The sequence below is a fragment of the Chinchilla lanigera genome, unplaced genomic scaffold (assembly GCF_000276665.1).
Source record: "Chinchilla lanigera isolate Chin_1 unplaced genomic scaffold, ChiLan1.0 scaffold00036, whole genome shotgun sequence".
Lineage (NCBI taxonomy): Eukaryota > Metazoa > Chordata > Mammalia > Rodentia > Chinchillidae > Chinchilla > Chinchilla lanigera.
The window spans coordinates 8,424,358-8,443,031 of NW_004955437.1; the positions used below are offsets into that span (position 1 = coordinate 8,424,358).

Sequence of the window (18,674 nt, forward strand, 5' to 3'; positions counted from 1 at the left end):
AAACAGTATGAATGAGGCAACACATGCGCACCACCCTAGTTCTCACAAGGACCCTGTACAAGTGAGGAAACGGGCCAGAGAAAGTTTTCTCAAGGTCACATAGCTGGTAAAGAAGGTGACCTGACACTGAAACCCTGCCTAGTCTGATTCTAAAACTCTAGCCTTTTGCACTCCTTGGCCCTGTCCCAAACGCACTGGGATAACAGGGGTGCATCCCTATGCCTGCCTTCACCTGCCCTTTAATACGGCATTGAGGAACACGATCCGGAGAGCTGCCCCAGCTGACCTGGGCAGGCCCAGAGGACAGGCGACCTTTTCCTAGGACTGTGCCTTGTGCACTTTCCCAAATGTCCCAACATTCATCTTCACTGGGCAAACCGCTCAGCAGCTGACAGTGCACACAGTACCCAAGAGGAAGCAGGAGCTCCTGGCCGGCTGTCATCAATCGAAACTTCCTTGTTTCTGTCATCTCTGCACATAAGCTTCCTGCTTTCCCAAGCTCACAAGTGACAAGCGTGTGGATGCTCCTGATGCCACCCAGTGCTGGCTCCTGGACAGTGAGCCCAGAGGGTGTGGCCCTCAGCCAGCATCTTCACCTCCCCTGCTTTTTTTCGCTTTGTCTTTTTGAGACAGAGTTTCCCTATGCAGTTCAGGCTGGCCTTGAGCTCACTTTGTAGCCCAGGCTGGTCTCAAACTTGCAATAGCCCTCTCAGCTTTCCAAGTGCTGGGATTATAGGTGTGTGTCACCACGCCTGGCTAGTCTAGGCCTTTCTGAAACCCACCAACCAAGATGGTGTCTTTGCCCACGTGACAGCATCTCCCTAGTGGCCTCCTGTTCTGCATTCCCTGTTTGTTCCATCTCTTCCCAGTGAGTTCAGAGATGGGATGCTCCCATGAACCAGACTGACCCCCAGCTCAGAAAAATGTTCACCCGCTCATGAGCAGACATTGGCAGTGTTGTGCCAGGCACTGTCCTAGGCACTCAGCGATACCCAGGCCAGAGAGGTACAAAATGACCTTAGACCACATCTTCCCTTCTTGCCCTTTTGCACGCATGGCACAGACAGGGCCAGAGCATTCGGAACTGGGAGGGGCTTTCTGAATCATTAAAGTTAACTACCCTGCTGTACAGTTCAGCAAGCCCAGGAGCATGGTGCTAGGCTCCAAGGACAGATTCTCGGTGGTTCCTCCTCCACTGCCTGATCTACTCACCTGCCCAGCAAGGCTCTGTGAGCCCAGGCAAGCCCTGCCCCTCTCTGGGCCTCAGTCTGCTGCTTGCGAAATGGTGGAACTGGTGAGTGTCCCTCAGGCTGTCTTTAAGACTTCCTGGTTTTCATACTGCTCTTAAATGCTCTTGGAGTTCACGGTAAACTTGCCACTTGAACGTGTCACACTGTCCTAACTAGATATACCCTCTGTGTGGTAGAGGCCACTTCACGTCCTTGCTGTTTATATCCATTACAAAACGCTGTTTACATTGTGGGAACTCAAGTGCTTTTAGCTGACTGAACCAAAGGGGGTTCTTTTAAACATCGGATCAACCATGAGCAAAAGGCGGTTCTGATATAAGTTGTCGATACTTACACCAAACAGAAGCTCTGGTCACAGGTCATCCTGAATATTCTAACGGGCTCAAATATAAAGTATATTTGTGTATATGTCACAGCTAGGATTGATGCTTAGCTAAGAGCTTAGGCTCTGAGGCACTAAAAAGTCTACGTGTTTTTATACTTTCTAAGAGAATTTGCATTCTGGATTGCTCTTAAGTGTAATACGAGGGAATCAGGCTCAGGCAGCACACTCCCCAGCTGTGACTGTGGCCAGCTTACTTAGGCTATGTCTCAGTTTCCTACTTCAGGGAATTGGTATTCAATTAATTATACTGGATTAGATGAGTCAATATTTATAAACTGCCCAGACAAGGCCTGGCACTTAGAAAGTACTACTTAAGTATCTGCTAAAGAAAATAACTTATACGTGCTAACATCACTCAGGGAATGAAGCTATAAATGCAAATATTCATGAATGTGAACCCTTCTGTATGTGGTGACAAAGGCTAGAGTTTAGTAAGTTGTCGCAAGACATGATGTCCACATACACATCCATAATGTTTCTCACAAAGTGTGACTAGGAGATTTCTCCTGGCTATGGATACAGAAAGGAGAAAGAGTTTACAAGGAATCACAAGTGACAATAATTACCAAAGCCATGCACGTGGGACTATCAGAGACTGTTTCTACCTTAGGGCTTTAGTGTGTACTTCATAGGTGGGTGACTTGGGACTGTCTGCTGCCAGAGGAAGTCAAGGCAGGGGCTGCCTGGGGATGCAGGTACTGGGGTCATCTGCATGCCGTTCACCAACACCTCAGTGACTGAGCTCCTCCTGCTCAAGTTTTAGAGAGGCTTAGAAACCCTAGGGTGCCAGGTGTGGTGGTACATGCCTGTAATCCCAGCACTCGGGAGGCTGAGGCAGGAGGATTGCCATGAGTTCAAGGCCAGCCTGGGCTATAAAGCAAGACCCTGCCTCAAAAGAAAAAAAAAGAAAAGAAACCCTAGGGTGCCACCATCTTTCTAAGGAATGTCACGGTCACCAGAATCAGTGATGTGGGAAGATCAAGAAGGAACACTGTAAGGGTCAGGTCACCTGCTTAAAAATCAATCAAGTGGAGCCCGGGACAATCCTCACTCTCCTGGCTCCTATCTGCTGGCTGTCATGTGTGTCACTAAAAACTGCTCCTTAACCTGAGGACGCCTTCCCTCCATCTGCAACTCAAAGTCAAGTCTTGAGTCCCATGGGGACCAGGACTTCAGTCTTCCTCACACTGGTGACCTGGCTATCTCTGGCAAAGCCAAACCAAACACCAGCCAATCACTACCCTGGGGGTAGGGTGGGGATGGAGCCAGCATAAACACGAACTCAGAGGCTTCGCTCACCATGCAGTCTTCAATGATTTCTGCCAGGCGTGTCCGGTGTTTTCGCCCTAACCGCATTATCTTCTTCCATGTGTAGTAGTACTCCACGCACTGAGCCACTGTCTTCGACTTCACCTGCAGGAGAGGAGGCAGGATTAGTTCTGGCAGTAGGCAGAGAGCAAGCTTTTTGGGATATTTAATTGTGCAACAGGGATAGTAGGTTTCTTTGTGGATCCCTGTAAACTGTCTCTGTTCAGTAAAAAAGGGATACGATGAAAAGCCTCCCTCTCACCTTGCTCTCACCCCTCATAGCTCCACCTATTAATTTTTTGGGTATCATTCCTAAATTTTTTTTTCTTTGTGGTACTGGGAATTAAACCCAGCATCTTTGCATGGAACTACATCCCCAGGTCTTTTTTGAGACAGGGTCTCACTAAACTGCTAAATTGCCTGGGTTGGACTTGAATTTGCAATTTTCCTGCCTCAGCTTCCCAAGTGCTGGATTATAGGTGTGCACTGCCACACCCAGCTGCAGAATTTTAGGCAGGTACGGCATGTTTAAGTCTCTACTTTTCCTCACACCATTTTTCTTCACAAGCTGCAGCAAGTACATGATAGTTTTGCAACTTTATTTTTTTTCATGATTGAGCTGGAGTTTTGTTTGTCATCAACCCACAGAGAGCTTACTCAGTTTTTAATCCCATCAAGCAGATGCCTTTTCATTTGTTGGGTCTGAGTGTGCTTAGCTCTTTCACTTGACTTACAGAATCAGTTTATGAGCAACGCTCCTTAGTAATAGAACAGGTAACATCTACGGTGACAGGGCTTACTTAGTTTTTGCAGGAAACCAGTCTTGCCTTTTTCACCCCCGAAGAGGCAAAGACAGCACTTCAGAAGTGTTTCAGACTTGAGGTATTTTTGGGTTTTGGACTACCTATATAGACTTTACTGGCTAAGTATCTTAATCTGAAAAGCTCGAAAGTCTGGAGAATTTTGGATTTTAGACTTTTGGGTTAGGGATGTACATTCCTTTGTTTAGTTCCTGTAGCTCTCTGCTCAGGAGAGGTTTCTAGAGGTTCCCTGGGGATGGGAACATGGCCATCTTCATGGCAAGATGAGAAGGGACCCACCAGAAGTCCTGCCCAATGCCTGGAATCTATACTAGATTTACCCCAGGAGTGAGGACACTGCCCAGAATGTCCTTACTCTCATAACTGCACTGCTCGCAACGTGAGTTCATAATGGTCACCAGGTATGGGGCCTTCAGGCAATGAGGCAGGGACCAGGCGGTTGGATGTGGTTTGTCCTCCAAGGGTCCCTAAGGGGTGGTGGAACTGGATGGTGGAACTACAAGGGCTGGAGCCCTCACAAGCTGGGGCTCAGTGGGGGATCTTCAGGTCACTGAGGGTGCTTCCCTAGGAGACTAATGTGGCTCTCCAAAGAGCAGGTTGTTACAAGAGTGCCAGGTCCCTGAAGAGCTCTGTCTCAGGACACAACATCTCACTTCTGCATATGCTCCCGCCATGCCATCTGCCACTGGACCCCCATCAAAGGCTGTTGCAAAGGCTGCCTGGCCTTGGACTTTTAGCCCCCAAACTCTGAGCCAAAGAAACCTTTTTTCTTTATAAAGCTACCGCCCTTGGGGTATTATAGTATACTAATGAAAGGCTGACTAAGATATCAGGTTGAGCCTAGGGAAAAGGTGAGACAAGAAAGGTCAGAGCTGCGAGGTGTGGGGGCCACAGAAGCATGGAAAGGCAAGAGCAGAGGCAGGGCTAAAGGTGGAGGCAAGTCAGAGACAAATCCACTGATTTCTGATGCTCATCCAGGCGAGGCTTTGGATTAGCAGCAGCAGGAGACACACCACCCTGGGACATCACTGGGGACCAACCAGTTGCCATGGGACCTGTCACCATGCTCTGTTCTTCACATACTTGCACATTCTGAATTATCCTTCAGATGATGGCACCATCACTCATCAGCTTGGTGAGGTATTCTGAATATTTAACTTTTTAGCCTATACCACTTCTCAGCCAATTAAAGCCTATTAATATTATTTGTTGTACAAAGTATGGCTTCATCTATGGGAAAGTTTTACTTTGCAGCAAAATGCTACACACATAAGGTATTATTTATATTATTACTCTCATTGTGATGAGGGGCTTAATTCCAGAAACTTCACTATAGGACAGAGGGAGGTGATGTGTCCTCCCCTCCACAATTTCCCAGAAAAGTTCTGTCAAAAACATGATAGATCTGTCAAATATACATGATATAAATTATGCAAATTATGAACTAGAAGCCCCAGCTATAGCTATTCTAAAGCTCTAGTTATTTCGACAGAATTATGAATTATGCATTTTTATTAAGATAGAAACCCCCAACACTATAGCATCCAAATAATCTATGTCCTTTCCCTCTCTTTTTGTTTCCCCCTACACCCAGACACTGGGCCCACCCCCTACAGCAACTACAACCCTGCACCAGTGAGGGCAGAGTCAGCCTTTTGATCAGGATGTTAAACCAAGTACCAAGAGTTTTTTGAGTTTTTCTAGATATACAATTTTTCAAATTTAACTTCAAGTGAGCAATGGGAGAAGTTATACTTACCATCTTCTGTACAAAAATAAAGTCTTTGTTGTAAGTGGCTAGTGCTTTATTAAACAGTTTTCTTTCTAGGGAGGTCCACTTGTCTGAACCTACAACAAAACACAGACTTCGTAAGAACAGCTCCCATTTCTCCCCACACCTAACTGCTGGTTTGTTTAGTTAAAGCCACAAAACACGACTGCCTAGCAAGTGATGGAAGGGAACTCGGGTACACAACTGTCTAGCAAGTGATGGAAGGGAACTCAGATAAGGAACTAGCAGGTGCAAAGAAACAAGACAGAGATAATGCCATTCACTTGCTCATTCACTAAACACATTCTCACTAGCTGCCTACTACAAGCAAGAGCGACGCCAGGGAAGCGCTGACATTTTAAGTGCTTCCTACACATCACACTCAAAATGCTTTACAGTTATTAATCATTAGGCTCTACTAACAACCTTGTAAGATCAGTACTTCTAGCATCCCATTTTACAGTGAACGGAGGTCTTCCAAGAACAAAGTCCAGTACGGCTCTGTTGTAGGGTTCCAGCAGAGGGATGCAAATGAGGTTGGAAAAGCATTCTTCTTGCCACCCTCCTGCCCCAACTCTGAAGATTCAGCCCAGGGCTCTTATACTGAGAAACAATCTCATTTCTTTGCAATTTACCTTCTTATTCTGGAACAAGGTCTTACTAAGTTGGTAAATTGCCTGGGTAGGCTTGAATTTTGTGATCCTCCTGCCTCAGCTTTGTAAAGTGCTGGGTTTACAGGCATGCTTGGCTGGCATCAGATTTTAACAGAGGTGAAGACTGATGAGGGGAGAAGTTCTGCACTGCTGGACGGTGTATCTACCCTGCTGGTGAAACTTGATTCATGTGTTTTCCCTCTATAGGAGGAAGCAGGACACACAGAAGACATACCAAATGACAGGGCTTGTACGGAGCAAGACACATCTGCATCTAAAGGGCACCTATAATTGGGATATGATCTGAGCGGATCCTCTTAGCGCTCATGTATTGGAAGTACAGTCCTCAATGTAGCAATGTTAAGAAGTGAAAAAACCTTTAAGAGATGGGGCCCATTCGGACATCATGCTGCCCCTCCCCAGTCACTCTCTGGCTTCCTGTCACCTCTGCTCTCTCCCTTTTGCATTTGCTCCCATCAGAATGCCACCTGCCATGTTGTGATGCAGCCAGAGGTTCCTGCCAGAGGCCAGCTCACTCAGTGGGGCATACGGGCTCTGGCCTCCCAAACTATGAACTATGTAAACTTCTCTTTATAAAGCCCCAGGCCTCTGCTATTTCATTATAGCAACATAAAACTAGTATGGGGCTCCTATTTCAGGGAGTACTAGGCAAGGTTCAGCTACTGTGGGCTCAGAAATCTTAGTTCCACTTTTCTAGCTTGCCGAACTCTGCACATCTGATCCCTCAGCACATGGCCAGGTCTTGGCATTCATCTACTTCTCCGAGACTGAGGCCCCTGATCCACAGCATCTTCGCTTCTCTCCAGGGCAGGTCTGAGGTTTCCATTTTGCTATGGTCAGATGATGGGGTTAAAGTACAGGGAACCTAAATGGCTCTTCCCTTGGAAGATTCAGCCAAACATCAGTGAATCAGGTGAAATCTCTCTGGGCAGGGAGAGGGCTCCTAAGGCTATGGGTAGACATCCTAGCATCCTTGAGGGACTATGTAGTTCAGTGATATAAACTCAGGTTTCTGAAATAAACAGCTTTTCTATGTGTCTTTTTGTTGGGTCCTCAAGCCAAGGGCTCTGGTCTGCGACTCAAAATATAATATAGTTTCCATAGGGGACTGGTTCAAACCTCTAAAAATCCAATGCAATTACTCGATTTCTTTGGTTTACCAGTTTATCTTTTTTTCTTTTAATCTTTTTTATTTTCAGAAGAAATGAAGCTTTGCAGAGAATCCACAGCAGAAGGAAGCATCTTCCACAAGTTTTGGAGGCCTGGCCTCTGGATGAGCAAACCACAGCAGAAGGGATGAGGGGCTGGGAGTTTGGAGTGGCCCCCAGTTATAGCTCAGATGGGACATCCTGAGACACTGTGTGACGAAAAGCTTCAACTAGATCAGTAAGAATTCTTTCCAACCTTTGCCGGACCGTTAGCCTCCTGTATTGGCACACCTCTATAGGAGTACCCAGTTTGCTCAGGCCAACACTGTCTCTGTGGTGAATACGCTTCCTTCCAACCATGCCAGGCTTGCCACCTGACTGCTGGCCCAAAGATCAGCTTGGTCAAGCTCTCAGATCTGCCAACTTCAGGCAGGCACAGCCCCTTATCATTTCCATGTGGCTTGCCCGCCGTAACCCCACAGAAGTGAAGTAACTTGCTGGCCTCGCTGTCTGGGAGATCCCCAAATCTCATGAGGGAAGGAGACTTGCAGTGGTGTTGGGGCTGCTGCTCTGTGATGGGATCTTCCCCTTCCCAGGGTGTGTTCTGTGCACAAGTGCAGAGGAGTGGGCTGCAATTCCCCTTCCACTCTGTGCCATCGTCTCCCTCTGAGGTTGCAGGGCCCGGGGCATGGAGCTTGCCACCGAGAGGAAGAGCTGGCTCTCTGAGGAGTCCTGCGATCTGTGCTTTAGTGTAAGCGACAGTGCTTTGTCCAGGTGTGTCCAACAGAGTCCGTGGAGTGAAGGGCAGAGGCCAGGTGAGACGCCAGATCCCTTTTCACTCAACCTGGAGCTGGCCTCCTGTCTCGGGTGGCCCATAGGGGCAGAGACTGCACCCCTGGGCTGCTGGACTGAATTCCCAGGCTGGACCCTAGCCTAGATTCACTCAGTGTGCCCTCCCACTGTACTGTGATAAATAATACCACTGTACTGTGATAAAAAGGGTGTCAGTCAGGCGACCTTAGGTTGTGAATGTGGTTCTCGCATTTACTCCTCCTGTGACTGCAGGCAAGTCACCTCTGTGACACAGGGATGGTGGCTCAACAGATGCTCTGGACCTTTGCTGGCCACTTGGACAGCCAATTCCAAATCAGTCCAGGACTTTGGACCACACAGTGCCCCTCTGGTGTGAGCCCAGCGGCCCCTGCGAAGCCAGCTGGTTCCCGCACCTGCTTTCTATGTGTCAATCCCACAGCAACTCCCATGGCCTGGAATCCAACGCCAAGGAAAGGCTCAGGCAGCTCCTTCCTGGAGTCTGTCAGACAGGGCACTCACTTTTCTCATTCTCAGACAAGCTTCTATGCCCGCTCTTGGATTCCGCATCTTGGACAAAATCCAAGATAAAATGCAAAACCGAGGCAGGGGGCTGATGCAAATCCTCCCCTCTCCTTCTGTCCTCCCTCTGCCCTTCCTTTCTGGGTAAGATCCCTGCTGCCCACTCAGCAGGCATGCGGGCCAGTGGGCTGACATCCCCCCAGCCTCATTTGTTCCACCTGGGATTCCTGGCTATTGGGCTATTATCAGCAGGGGCCCCGAACAAGCCGATTAAGGCTAATGACAAAGAGCCTAATTAACTGGATGAAACTGGTGCTGGAACAGTATCCAGAGGAAAAATGCTCTGTGCTTCGGTTGCTGGGAAACAGGCTCTGGACTGTGGCTAATTCTGGGGCAATCTACAGTGAACTCAAGCAATTAAAAAGAGACGTAGAAGGGGGACAGAAAGTTTGGGCACAGTATCCTTCAGAAGGCCTTTTTGTGTTCCTCTCAGAATGAAAAAAAAAACTTTTATTAATGTTATTGTTGTAGTTACCCCAGAAAGACAGGCTCATTACAGAAAAAGGAGGGCTGTTTCTGTGCCAGATCTTCATTTACACAGAGGGTTTTCCAGAGTGGGTGAAGAATAATCCTTTTGGAGGTGCAGGGTGAAACAGCTTGCTGCTACAGTGACCTCTGGGGCAAAAATGAGGGAGACCTCAATCTAAATTCGTATTTTGAACTTGTCCAGTAAACTTTTTCTTTTCTTTTTTTTTAAAAAAAGCTGTGTCAGGTAGGCAAGAGAGCAGTGTCTAGCTGAAGACAGGGGTAAAGAGTGACTGGAAAGTGAAATCACAGCTATGCTTCTTGCCAAATCCTCTCCCGAGTACGTACCTCTGTCTCATCACATCGGGGCAGCTTCCAAGGCAAGGACCAGGCCTCCCCCATGGAATGGGTGCTTCCTCCAGGGTCCCCTCAGCTCTTGGAGCTCAGGGCAGCATTTCAGAACACACTGAGAGCCTTGGCTGAGGTGGGAGCTGACAGCAATTTCTGCTGAACCGCTGCCAAGTAATCACAGCCAAATCTAACACCCCTCTCTCTGTACCCACCTGCAGAATGACCAGTTCAGTGGAGAAACCGAGGTTGCTGAAAGTCATCCAATCATAAGGAGGCATGTCCCCACCCTGACCACCCCTGCTCTACCCTTCCCCAGCCAATGCAGGTGCAAGCTGGGAACCACTGCAGGCAACCGCCAGCCACACTGGGGCGGAGCAAACTGAATGCCAGGGGCCACCCAGGCAGTACCCTTCTCTGAGGATCTTGTACAGGGATCACAGGGCTGGGGCAAACAGCTCTAAGACGTGGAAGTTGCCAGGCACTAGTCCTTTACCCCCCACCCCCTCCAGCATGTCTCTTATGGCTCTCAACATGGGTCACTTTCCTTTTTCTATGGAATTGCTTCAGGCGGAGTGGGAAGAGATCATGAGTAAAGGAAGGAAGTGGTTTCCAGAGTCCCGTGTCTCTTCTCCACCACACTTCAGGCCCCTCCCTGAGCCCAGTCTACTGCTTTCCCTCCAGGGCAGATATCCCCAGCAGACAGGGCTTCTTTTTCTAGACAATTAGCAGCATAAGGTAATATCCTAGGGCCATGAGGTGGGGTGACACCAGCCACAGCCAGAGTGGGAAGCCCAAGGCATTCCAGAAGACACATCGCAGTGAGGCTGTTACTGAGTGGATGGTCCTACTGGAGTGCCTGGTGGACCTTGGCACAGAGACCAAGGCAGGCTGGGGCCACAACAGGTGGGATTCACTGACACCCAGGATCCTAACAAGGGGGGCCTGAGACAAGCACTAGGGTAGACTCTGCTGCCTCCCCTGTGGTTTGGAGGGGATTTGCTAAGAGCATGAAGTTGGGTCAGACTTTAGAGAACAGTGACCTCTGCCCTTTCTGTTCGTAATTCTAGAAGATTCTCTGGAACCTTGTCTGCACTCACTTCCCTGGAGAAGGGAAAGTGATTGAAAGATGTAAATAAGCATTCTTTTCCTACAGGTGCTAATTCTTCACACCTCAGTTCCACCTCTCATTCCCCAGGGCTGAAATGTTTCCAGAAAGCAAGAGTTTCCTGGTCTGCCTGGGAAGAAAAGGGCAGGTGATGTTAGCTAGGACCCGAACCTCAAAGGACCAATACACTTTTTAAAAAAATTTTTTTGGTCTTTTTGAGACAGGGTCTCGCTATGCAGTTCAGGCTGGTCTTGAGCTCACTTTGTAGCCCAGGGTGGTCTCGAACTCACAATGATCCTCCTGCTTCAGCCTCCCGAGTGCTGGGATTACACGTGTGCACCACCACACCCGGGCAATTCACTTTTTACTGTTTTTTGACGGAGGATCTCGCGATCCTCCTGACTCAGCCTCCTGAGTGCTGGTATTACAGGCAAGCACCACCATGCCTGGCCAATTTACTTTAGCAGAGTTTAGGATCCTCTAGTTAAAAGTTCTTGGTAATATACTAGTGTTTTTGTTTTGTTTTGTAGAGTTGTACAGGGCTTCTAGTCCATAGCTCTCCAGCCCTTTTCATGTTATAATGCATATAAAAACAATCTACTTGTTTGGCACAATAGAAGAACTAAGGGAAACTGTGTCCCAGATGAAGCCGCTCACAGCTGGATGCGACCAACCCCAAGGTTGGCCACCCCAGCCATCCCATCTCATAGGCCTTGGTTGCAAAGTTGTTTTTCGCCAGCCCACTGTCCCACCTACTATGCAGAGAAGCTTGGGATGGGGAACAGCAAGCTGGACAGCTGGTCAGATTTAATGGGCAGCAGATGATGCTGAGAATTAAGAGAGGATGCAACTGTTTCCATTAAATATTAGAGAGAGCTCCCACATCTTCTGTCCACTTTTGGAACAGATGCAAGCAGCAAATGATGGAGATAACACATTGCGAAACTGGCTCTTTTAGGCCACTGGTCCAAAGATTGATTTTTTTATTCCACTGTCCATTCTGTGCTTGCCTAGTTCTAGTTACTGAGTGACAGATAGATAGCCCTGGGCATGCTATGCTTGGTGAGTGGCTTCAAGGCCTTTCTACCTGGCGGTCACAGGTAGAAAAGCCGACTTATGAATAAAGAGGAGCACGCTGAACAAGGCAAGCAGTGAACTCTCCAGGCTCTGCAAAGATGCTGTCACCTTTGGCCACATCTAGTCACCTAGATAAGGAGCAGATCCAGCATCTACCCAGGCAGCGTCTGCCCAAGGCACCAAAGAAACCTTCCAATGATTAAAAGTCAAGGGGCACTGGAGGATTCAGCTCCTCTGAAACAGAATCCAGCAAGGCTGTAGAGACCTCAGAATGGACAGGCTCAGCAGAGGTAATAGAAATGAAACAGTGACCTCAGCTTCATTTGTTCCTTCACAGGGCTCCTCAGCTTGCTTCCTTCTCTCCTCGCGCTTCTCACTCCATTCAAACCTCAAAGGTGCCTTCCACTTCCCTCGTACTGGTAGTGCTATCATAATCCACATGCTCACCAGACGCTCATGTATGAAGTCTTTCTGCTGATCTCAGAATGAGTCACTATTGAGCTGGGCGTGGTGGCGCACACCTGTAATCCCAGCACTTGGGAAGCTGAGGCAGAGGATCATTGTGAATTTGAGACCAGCCTGGGCTACAAAGTGAGCTCAAGGTCAGTCTAAACTGTATAGCGAGACCTTGTCTCAAAAAGACCAAAAAAAAAGTCGTTGTTTAATAACTGCCTCTCTATACTCCAAGCTGCAGGCAGGATGCTGTCTATACTGTCATAGCCACTGCTGCAGCTCAGTGGTAAAGTACTTGCCTTATGTACACAGTCACGACTAAATAGATGATTAACAATGGCCAGCAGGCTGTGCCAGGCATCAGGTGCCACGCAGTACCTATCCTCTTCACAATATGCCTACAAGGGATGCCATACAAGCCTTATTTTACAGTGAAAAAAAAAAAAAAATCAAGGCTACAGAAGGCCAAGGGGTGTAGTCAAGACCCAAACCCACCTCTACGGATGCCAAAGACAAGGGAAGTGCTCATTGCTGTCACTCCATGTTGTACCCTGCTGTACTCTCTGTGCCCTTCCCTCCAGTGCCCAGGTCTTACCACCACTTACCCAGGCACCATCTACTATCACCCAGCCTCAGCACACTCTCGAAGGCAGGAGCTCGCCAGACAAACGCCCAACAGTGGTGGGGCAACAGACACGAAAGCACCCACTAGCTATGCGCTGTAAGGCCTTGGTCAGAAGTGATGATTAGGATGGAACCAGTGCTGTCTGTTATTGAGGAGGAACACAACCAGACACGCAAGCAGCCCGCTCTCAGGAAGTAACAGGGCACAGGCCTCTTGGCAACTTACCGGCATAGTGGTAATTTGCTAAAGGATGACCTTTTAACCTGACTGGCTTCTCCAGCAGCAGCATTTCCAGAGTTGCCTATAGATCCAGAAGAGAGAAAAGCAAGCATCAGTAAGAGGTCTGTGTGTCCTAGGGAGATCATCTATCTAAAGGAGAAATCCTGGGGGCTCAGGCACTGGAAAGAATGCCAGAAGGAGGCCACCCTAATTTAGACTTCCTTTCAGTTCAGCACACCCTCCCTAGCTCATGCCTGAAGCAACTTGGTTGTGTCAGTGAAAAACACAGATGGTGACTGAGACCTAACTCCTTGTAATGGTTAATCTTGACTGTCAACTTCATCGGATGGAGAAATGCCTAAGGAAGTAGTAAGGGGAACTTCTGGTTGTGTCTGTGAGGGTGTTCCCAGAGATGATTGCTATGTGGGACAGCAAATGTATGGGGAAGACTTGCTTAAATGTGGGTGGCACCATCCAATAGGGTGAGGGCCTGGGAGGAAGAACAGCAGAAAGAGGAAGCACACAGCACAGGCTCTCTGGCTCCTCCTTTCTCTACTTCCAGTCACCATGAAGCGAGCACCTTCACCCTGCTACACTCTTCTGCCATCATCTTCTGCCTTATCACAGGCCAGACACTCTGCAGTCAGTCGGCCAGGGCCTGGCACCTCAAACTGAGCCAAAATAAATCTTTTCTTCTTTAGGTTTGTTCAGCTATTTTGTCGCACACTCCTGCCTTGATGAGGGCCCACCAGTCACAAAGAGAGAGGTGGGGCCTCCTTTGAGTGGAGGCTGAATCTCTGGGGAAGGAATCCAAGGAGTGAGTGGGTGATTTGTAACTGTTGTACAGAAAAATTATGTCTCATTACAAGTGAACATAAACAACTGTGTTAGTAGTAACTGCACCACACCCTGTCCTTCCACATAACCTCAGCAAATTAACCCTTTCAAACATGACTCCTTCAGCCACCCTGGATTTTTAAAAAAAGTGCTGCAGACAGAGTTGAGCAGTGATTGTTTAGAGACAGAGCAAGGTCAAGAACCTAATCTTACTATTTCAAGTGTGGTCCATAGACTTGTGGAGCAGCATCCTCTGGGAGCCAATAAGAAAAGCAGATTCTTGGCCCCACCCACATCTGCTCTATCAGAAGAAGCCTTTTAAGAAGATCCCCTAGCTGACTGCGTGCACATTAAAAGTTTGAGAAGTGCTATTCTGCAACACTGATCTCCAAGGGTTAAGAGAAGTTCTGTAACACTCTAGACAATACTTGAAGGATACTGAAGTGTTGGGGCGATTGTTTATTTTCACAAAATCTAAAAGCAGGAAGCCGGATCTAGTACCACGAAGAATCATGGATTTGCATAAGGGAAACTGAGCTTAGCGATGCAGTGATCTGGCCAGAAGTCCAGGCTAAGCGGGCAGATGGTCAGCTGTGGTTCTTGGAAGATGGTACCAAGGCTCTGGTTTGGGGACATGTGCAGAACTGTGTTAAAATGGAGCCAGTGGTGTACACTAAACACTTCATTTGCGTTAGAAGAGTTCTATAAACATCCAGCTGTGGCTTATTTCCATAGCGGGGCAGACCATTAGCAGTGTGCCAGGCTGCTTTAGGCCAATTCTTGTTTCAGGAAAGCCTTCTGCCTCCATGACTGGAAACTCAGTTTTCTGATGTGAAATACAGGACAGAAGAAAAAGAACCAATTTCCTAGGACAGGTATTTCCACAGTTATAACTGAAGATGAGATGGGTAAAGAGGAGTTCAACCGGAGATGCTTTTCTGTGCTGTGAAGTCTTGACCTACTCACCGAAATGAGGAACGAACATGGCAGGTGCTGACCAGCCACAGACTTTAGGAATTGGATGCACAGTGTATGGGATGGAGCAGAAACTGGGAAACACTGCACCAGATTCCGGTGTGAACAGTACGGACCCCACCACGAAGCCTCCTTTTCACAGTCCTTACCATCACATCACCTCTGGCCTCAAAGAGAGAGTGCAAGGCAAATTCAGAATTGGTTCCTCCACCTGGCAATGCACTTGAACAGCACAAATTTAGAAGATTCTCCACTGTTGGGAACAAGCAGAAGCCAATGCATCAGAGAGAGAGCTCAATATAATGGAAAACAGCACTAGTCCTGGAGCCAGAGATCTCACGGAGAGAAGCAAGCCTTGCCCACTTGCCCAGCATCTCCCATGTGCTAATACCTTGTTGCTGGAGCTCTTGATTTTCCAGCTCTGGTAAGGGTTTCCATACTAGTGTGGCTTTGTGTATGTCCTGGGCCAGGGCAGAGACATCCTGGAGTTCTGGGATCTCGGCTTGGAATCTCAAGCCAATGTTAATGCGTCTTTAAAACAAAAAGAAAAATAATTGAGTGGTCTTCAATTTGATTGCCTAGGGCAAGGGCAACTGTCAGGAACTTGCAAAAGGAGAAAACTAGTTTCTTCTGCAAGAAGAACACAGCGGCATTTCCTCATAATGTGACCCTAAGATTCCAGGCACATGCTTTTCACTGAGATAAGGAACAACTCTCTAAGGCTGGGAGAATGTTGTGGGGAGCAGCTTGCTTGGGCCTTCATATTCCCTGTAAGTGGTATGGACAGATGGTTAATTCTAAAACAACAGCTGTTCAGCCAGCTGGGGATGGTGGCGCACACCTGTAATCCCAGTACTTGGGAGGCTGAGGCAGGAGGATCGCTCTGAATTTGAGGCCATCCTGGGCTACAAAGTGAGCTCAAGGTGAGCCTGAACTGCATAGTGAGATCCTGTCTCAAAAAGACAAAAAAACCTCCCCAACCCCCTCCAAAAAACAAAACAAAAACCACCTATTCAGAGCATGGCCCACGTTACCATGTAAGGGGGGGGAGCAGATATGAAGTGCTTATTTTTATCCTTTCACATACATTATCCTATCTGAGTTTCTCAAAGATCTGTGATGTAAAGAAGGCAGCAAATTATTCCCATTTAATAGAAGTCAACCAAAGTCCAGAAAGGTTAACTCAATATAGATTACAAAAATAAGATGGTTTTATAACTCAGGTCTTCTGATTCCCACCCCACCTTTTTTTTTCCAGGCACAGTCTCACTATGTAGTTCACAGTGACCTCTAGCTTGCAGTAATACTCCTGCCTCAGCCTTCCAAGGGCTGGGGTTACAGGTATGTACCACCATTCTTGGACTGGTTTTCTGATTCCTGAATCAGTACACTCAGCACTTTGCCACACAGCTCTTTTCTGTTCTTCTTCATGAAAAGAACCACTTTTCCCTTCCAAAACACAGCAGTGACTCCTTATCTGCAGTTTTGCTTTCTATGGCTTCAGTTATCTATGGTCAAATGAGGTCCAGCTGGCCATGGTGGCACACGCCTATAATCCCAGAACTTAGTAGACAAAGGCAGGAGGATCACTGGGAGTTCAAGGCCAGCCTGGGCTACACAGTGAGCTCAAGGTCAGCCTCAACTACACAGTGAGACCCTGCTTCGAAAAAAACAAAACCACAAAAATGAGGTCCAAAAATATTAAATGGAAAGCTCCAGAAAGAAATAATTCATATATCTTAAATTGCATGCCATTCTGGGTAACATAATGAAATCTCAGGTGAACCTGTTCCGTCCCCCACAGGTGGGAATCATTCCTCTGTCCAAAGTATCCACACTGTATATGATACCCATCTGTTATCACTTGGTGGCTCTCTTGGCTATCAGGTGAGACTATGGGAGCATTGCCATTGTGTGCTTGTATACAGGTTTGACACTACTGGAGGTTCTAGGTTTCCACTGAAGGTCTTGAACACACCCCCCACAGAAAAAGGGGACTACTGTCCCTCCCATTACTCACACAAAATTCAAGGAAGACTGGCCAAGAATCTGACAGAGTGGATGGGATGGGCAATTTTTTGTTTGTTTGTTTGTTTTGAGACAGGTCTTGCTGTGTAGTCCAGGCTGGTTTGAACTCTTGAAGATCATCCTGCCTCAGCGTCCCAAGTGCTGAGATTACAGACGTGTGCCACCATGCCCAGTGAGGAGCCTCTTAGAGCTGGGCAACCTGAGAGAGATGCCTCAATGCCACTAGGGGTGTGAAAGCACATGGCCCATTCAGGCTGGCCTGTGGGACATGAGAAGTGGATGCTAGGTTCTCTGCATCCAGGGTTTTTACTCTGTATTTAGACTTTGGCCAAGACTTTGAAATAGAAAACACAGAGGGAAATAAAAGTATTCAAAAAAACATGGTTAACCTACAATTTTTACAATTTCTCTCTCAGTGACCACTATGACTAAGAGAATGGACTGCCTTTCTCAAAGCTCCTGATCCCATCCTCTGTGAAGCATTGGTCCTAAAGAATAACTGGCTTTTTTCCTTACGGTTCAACATCCACAGTCTGTTCTCCGGGCCCTGGGGTGACCGTCATGTTGTTGCCATCAATGCTGTCTGAAACACAAAAACCAAAGGTCACTGGCCAATAGGAAAGGGTGAAGAAACTAAAGCAAATGGGCAGTGGGCTAAGCAGCTCTGTCAGTCTCCTCTCCTCCCAGCCTATCTTGGTTCCCAGAGAGAGGAATGCAAGCTGGTGCTAAGTAGCTTAGGCCACCCATTTCTCATACAGAGCAAGGAGAAGCCAGCAGTCCCACACTGGTCTATCAGGCTGTATTGTTTCTATACAAAAAGCAATCCTGGATACAGGTCCCTTATGATACTTATTTATTTTAAAATGGGGTCTTGAGCCAGGCATGGTGGTGCACACCTGTAATCCTAGCACTTGGGAGGCTGAGGCAGGAGGATCGCTGCAAGTCTAAGGCCACCCTGGGCTACATAGTGAGTTCAAGGCCAGCCTGAAGTACACAGCAAGGCTCTATCTCAAAAACAAACAAAAAAGATGGCCTGATGGCACACGCCTGTAATCCCAGCACTAGGAAGGCAGAGGTAAGAGAATCACTGCAAGTTTGAGGCCAGCCTGGGCTGCATAGTGAACTCAAGGCCAGCCTGAACTACACAAAAAAAGGAGCGGGGTCTTAATTTGCTTAGGCTGGCCTTGAACTTGAAATTCTCCTGCCTTAACCTCCCAAGTAGGGGGAGCTACACTGTGCTCACACTTGAATTTTTAAAAATTTTATTTTATTTTTGGCAGCGCTGAGGACTGAACCACGGGCCTTTACACTAAGCTCCATCCCCAGCTCTTTGGTTTTTATTTTTAAAAAATTGGAAATAGTGTCTGAGTAAGCTTGAGACCACTTGAGATCCTCCTGCCTCAGCCTCCTGAGACCCTCAGTACAAACTCCCCACCAGACCCACGTTTACGGTGGATTTCTAGGAAGCACGCTAACACACCACGGCCTGAATATAGCCCCCAACCTCTTCCTGCATCTCCCGAACAAATGCATTTCTTGGGAGCGTCTTGCGCCGTTACCCACACATTTTAGATGGCGAGAGCTGGCTCCACTCTGTCCCTGGGGTTTCTTGAGGGTGCGCAGCGATCTTCGCCTGCTAGCCCTAGACACCCCAAGGAAGCCGGCCTGCTCGGCGGGCTGCTGGGACCCCCACCGCCCGGCGTCCGGGCCACTCACTGAGACGGCAGAGCAGCACGCGCGGCGTGGGCGTGAGCGGGGTGCGCGGCAGGGCGGGGGGCGCGCACGGGCCC

The 18,674-nt window shown here is 48.0% G+C and overlaps 1 protein-coding gene across 1 annotated transcript in view; it reads right to left on the reverse strand.

Moving 5' to 3' along the window:
• Trerf1 (transcriptional regulating factor 1) overlaps positions 1 to 18,674 on the reverse strand; it is a gene marked incomplete in the record, with an annotated part of 188,333 nt that overhangs the window by 12,407 nt on the left and 157,252 nt on the right. Inside the window, 7 exon segments of the mRNA XM_013516789.1 lie at positions 2,935 to 3,048; positions 5,524 to 5,612; positions 13,051 to 13,126; positions 15,006 to 15,109; positions 15,248 to 15,387; positions 17,401 to 17,467; positions 18,601 to 18,674. Of these exon segments, the coding sequence (XP_013372243.1) occupies positions 2,935 to 3,048; positions 5,524 to 5,612; positions 13,051 to 13,126; positions 15,006 to 15,109; positions 15,248 to 15,387; positions 17,401 to 17,467; positions 18,601 to 18,674 (664 nt within the window).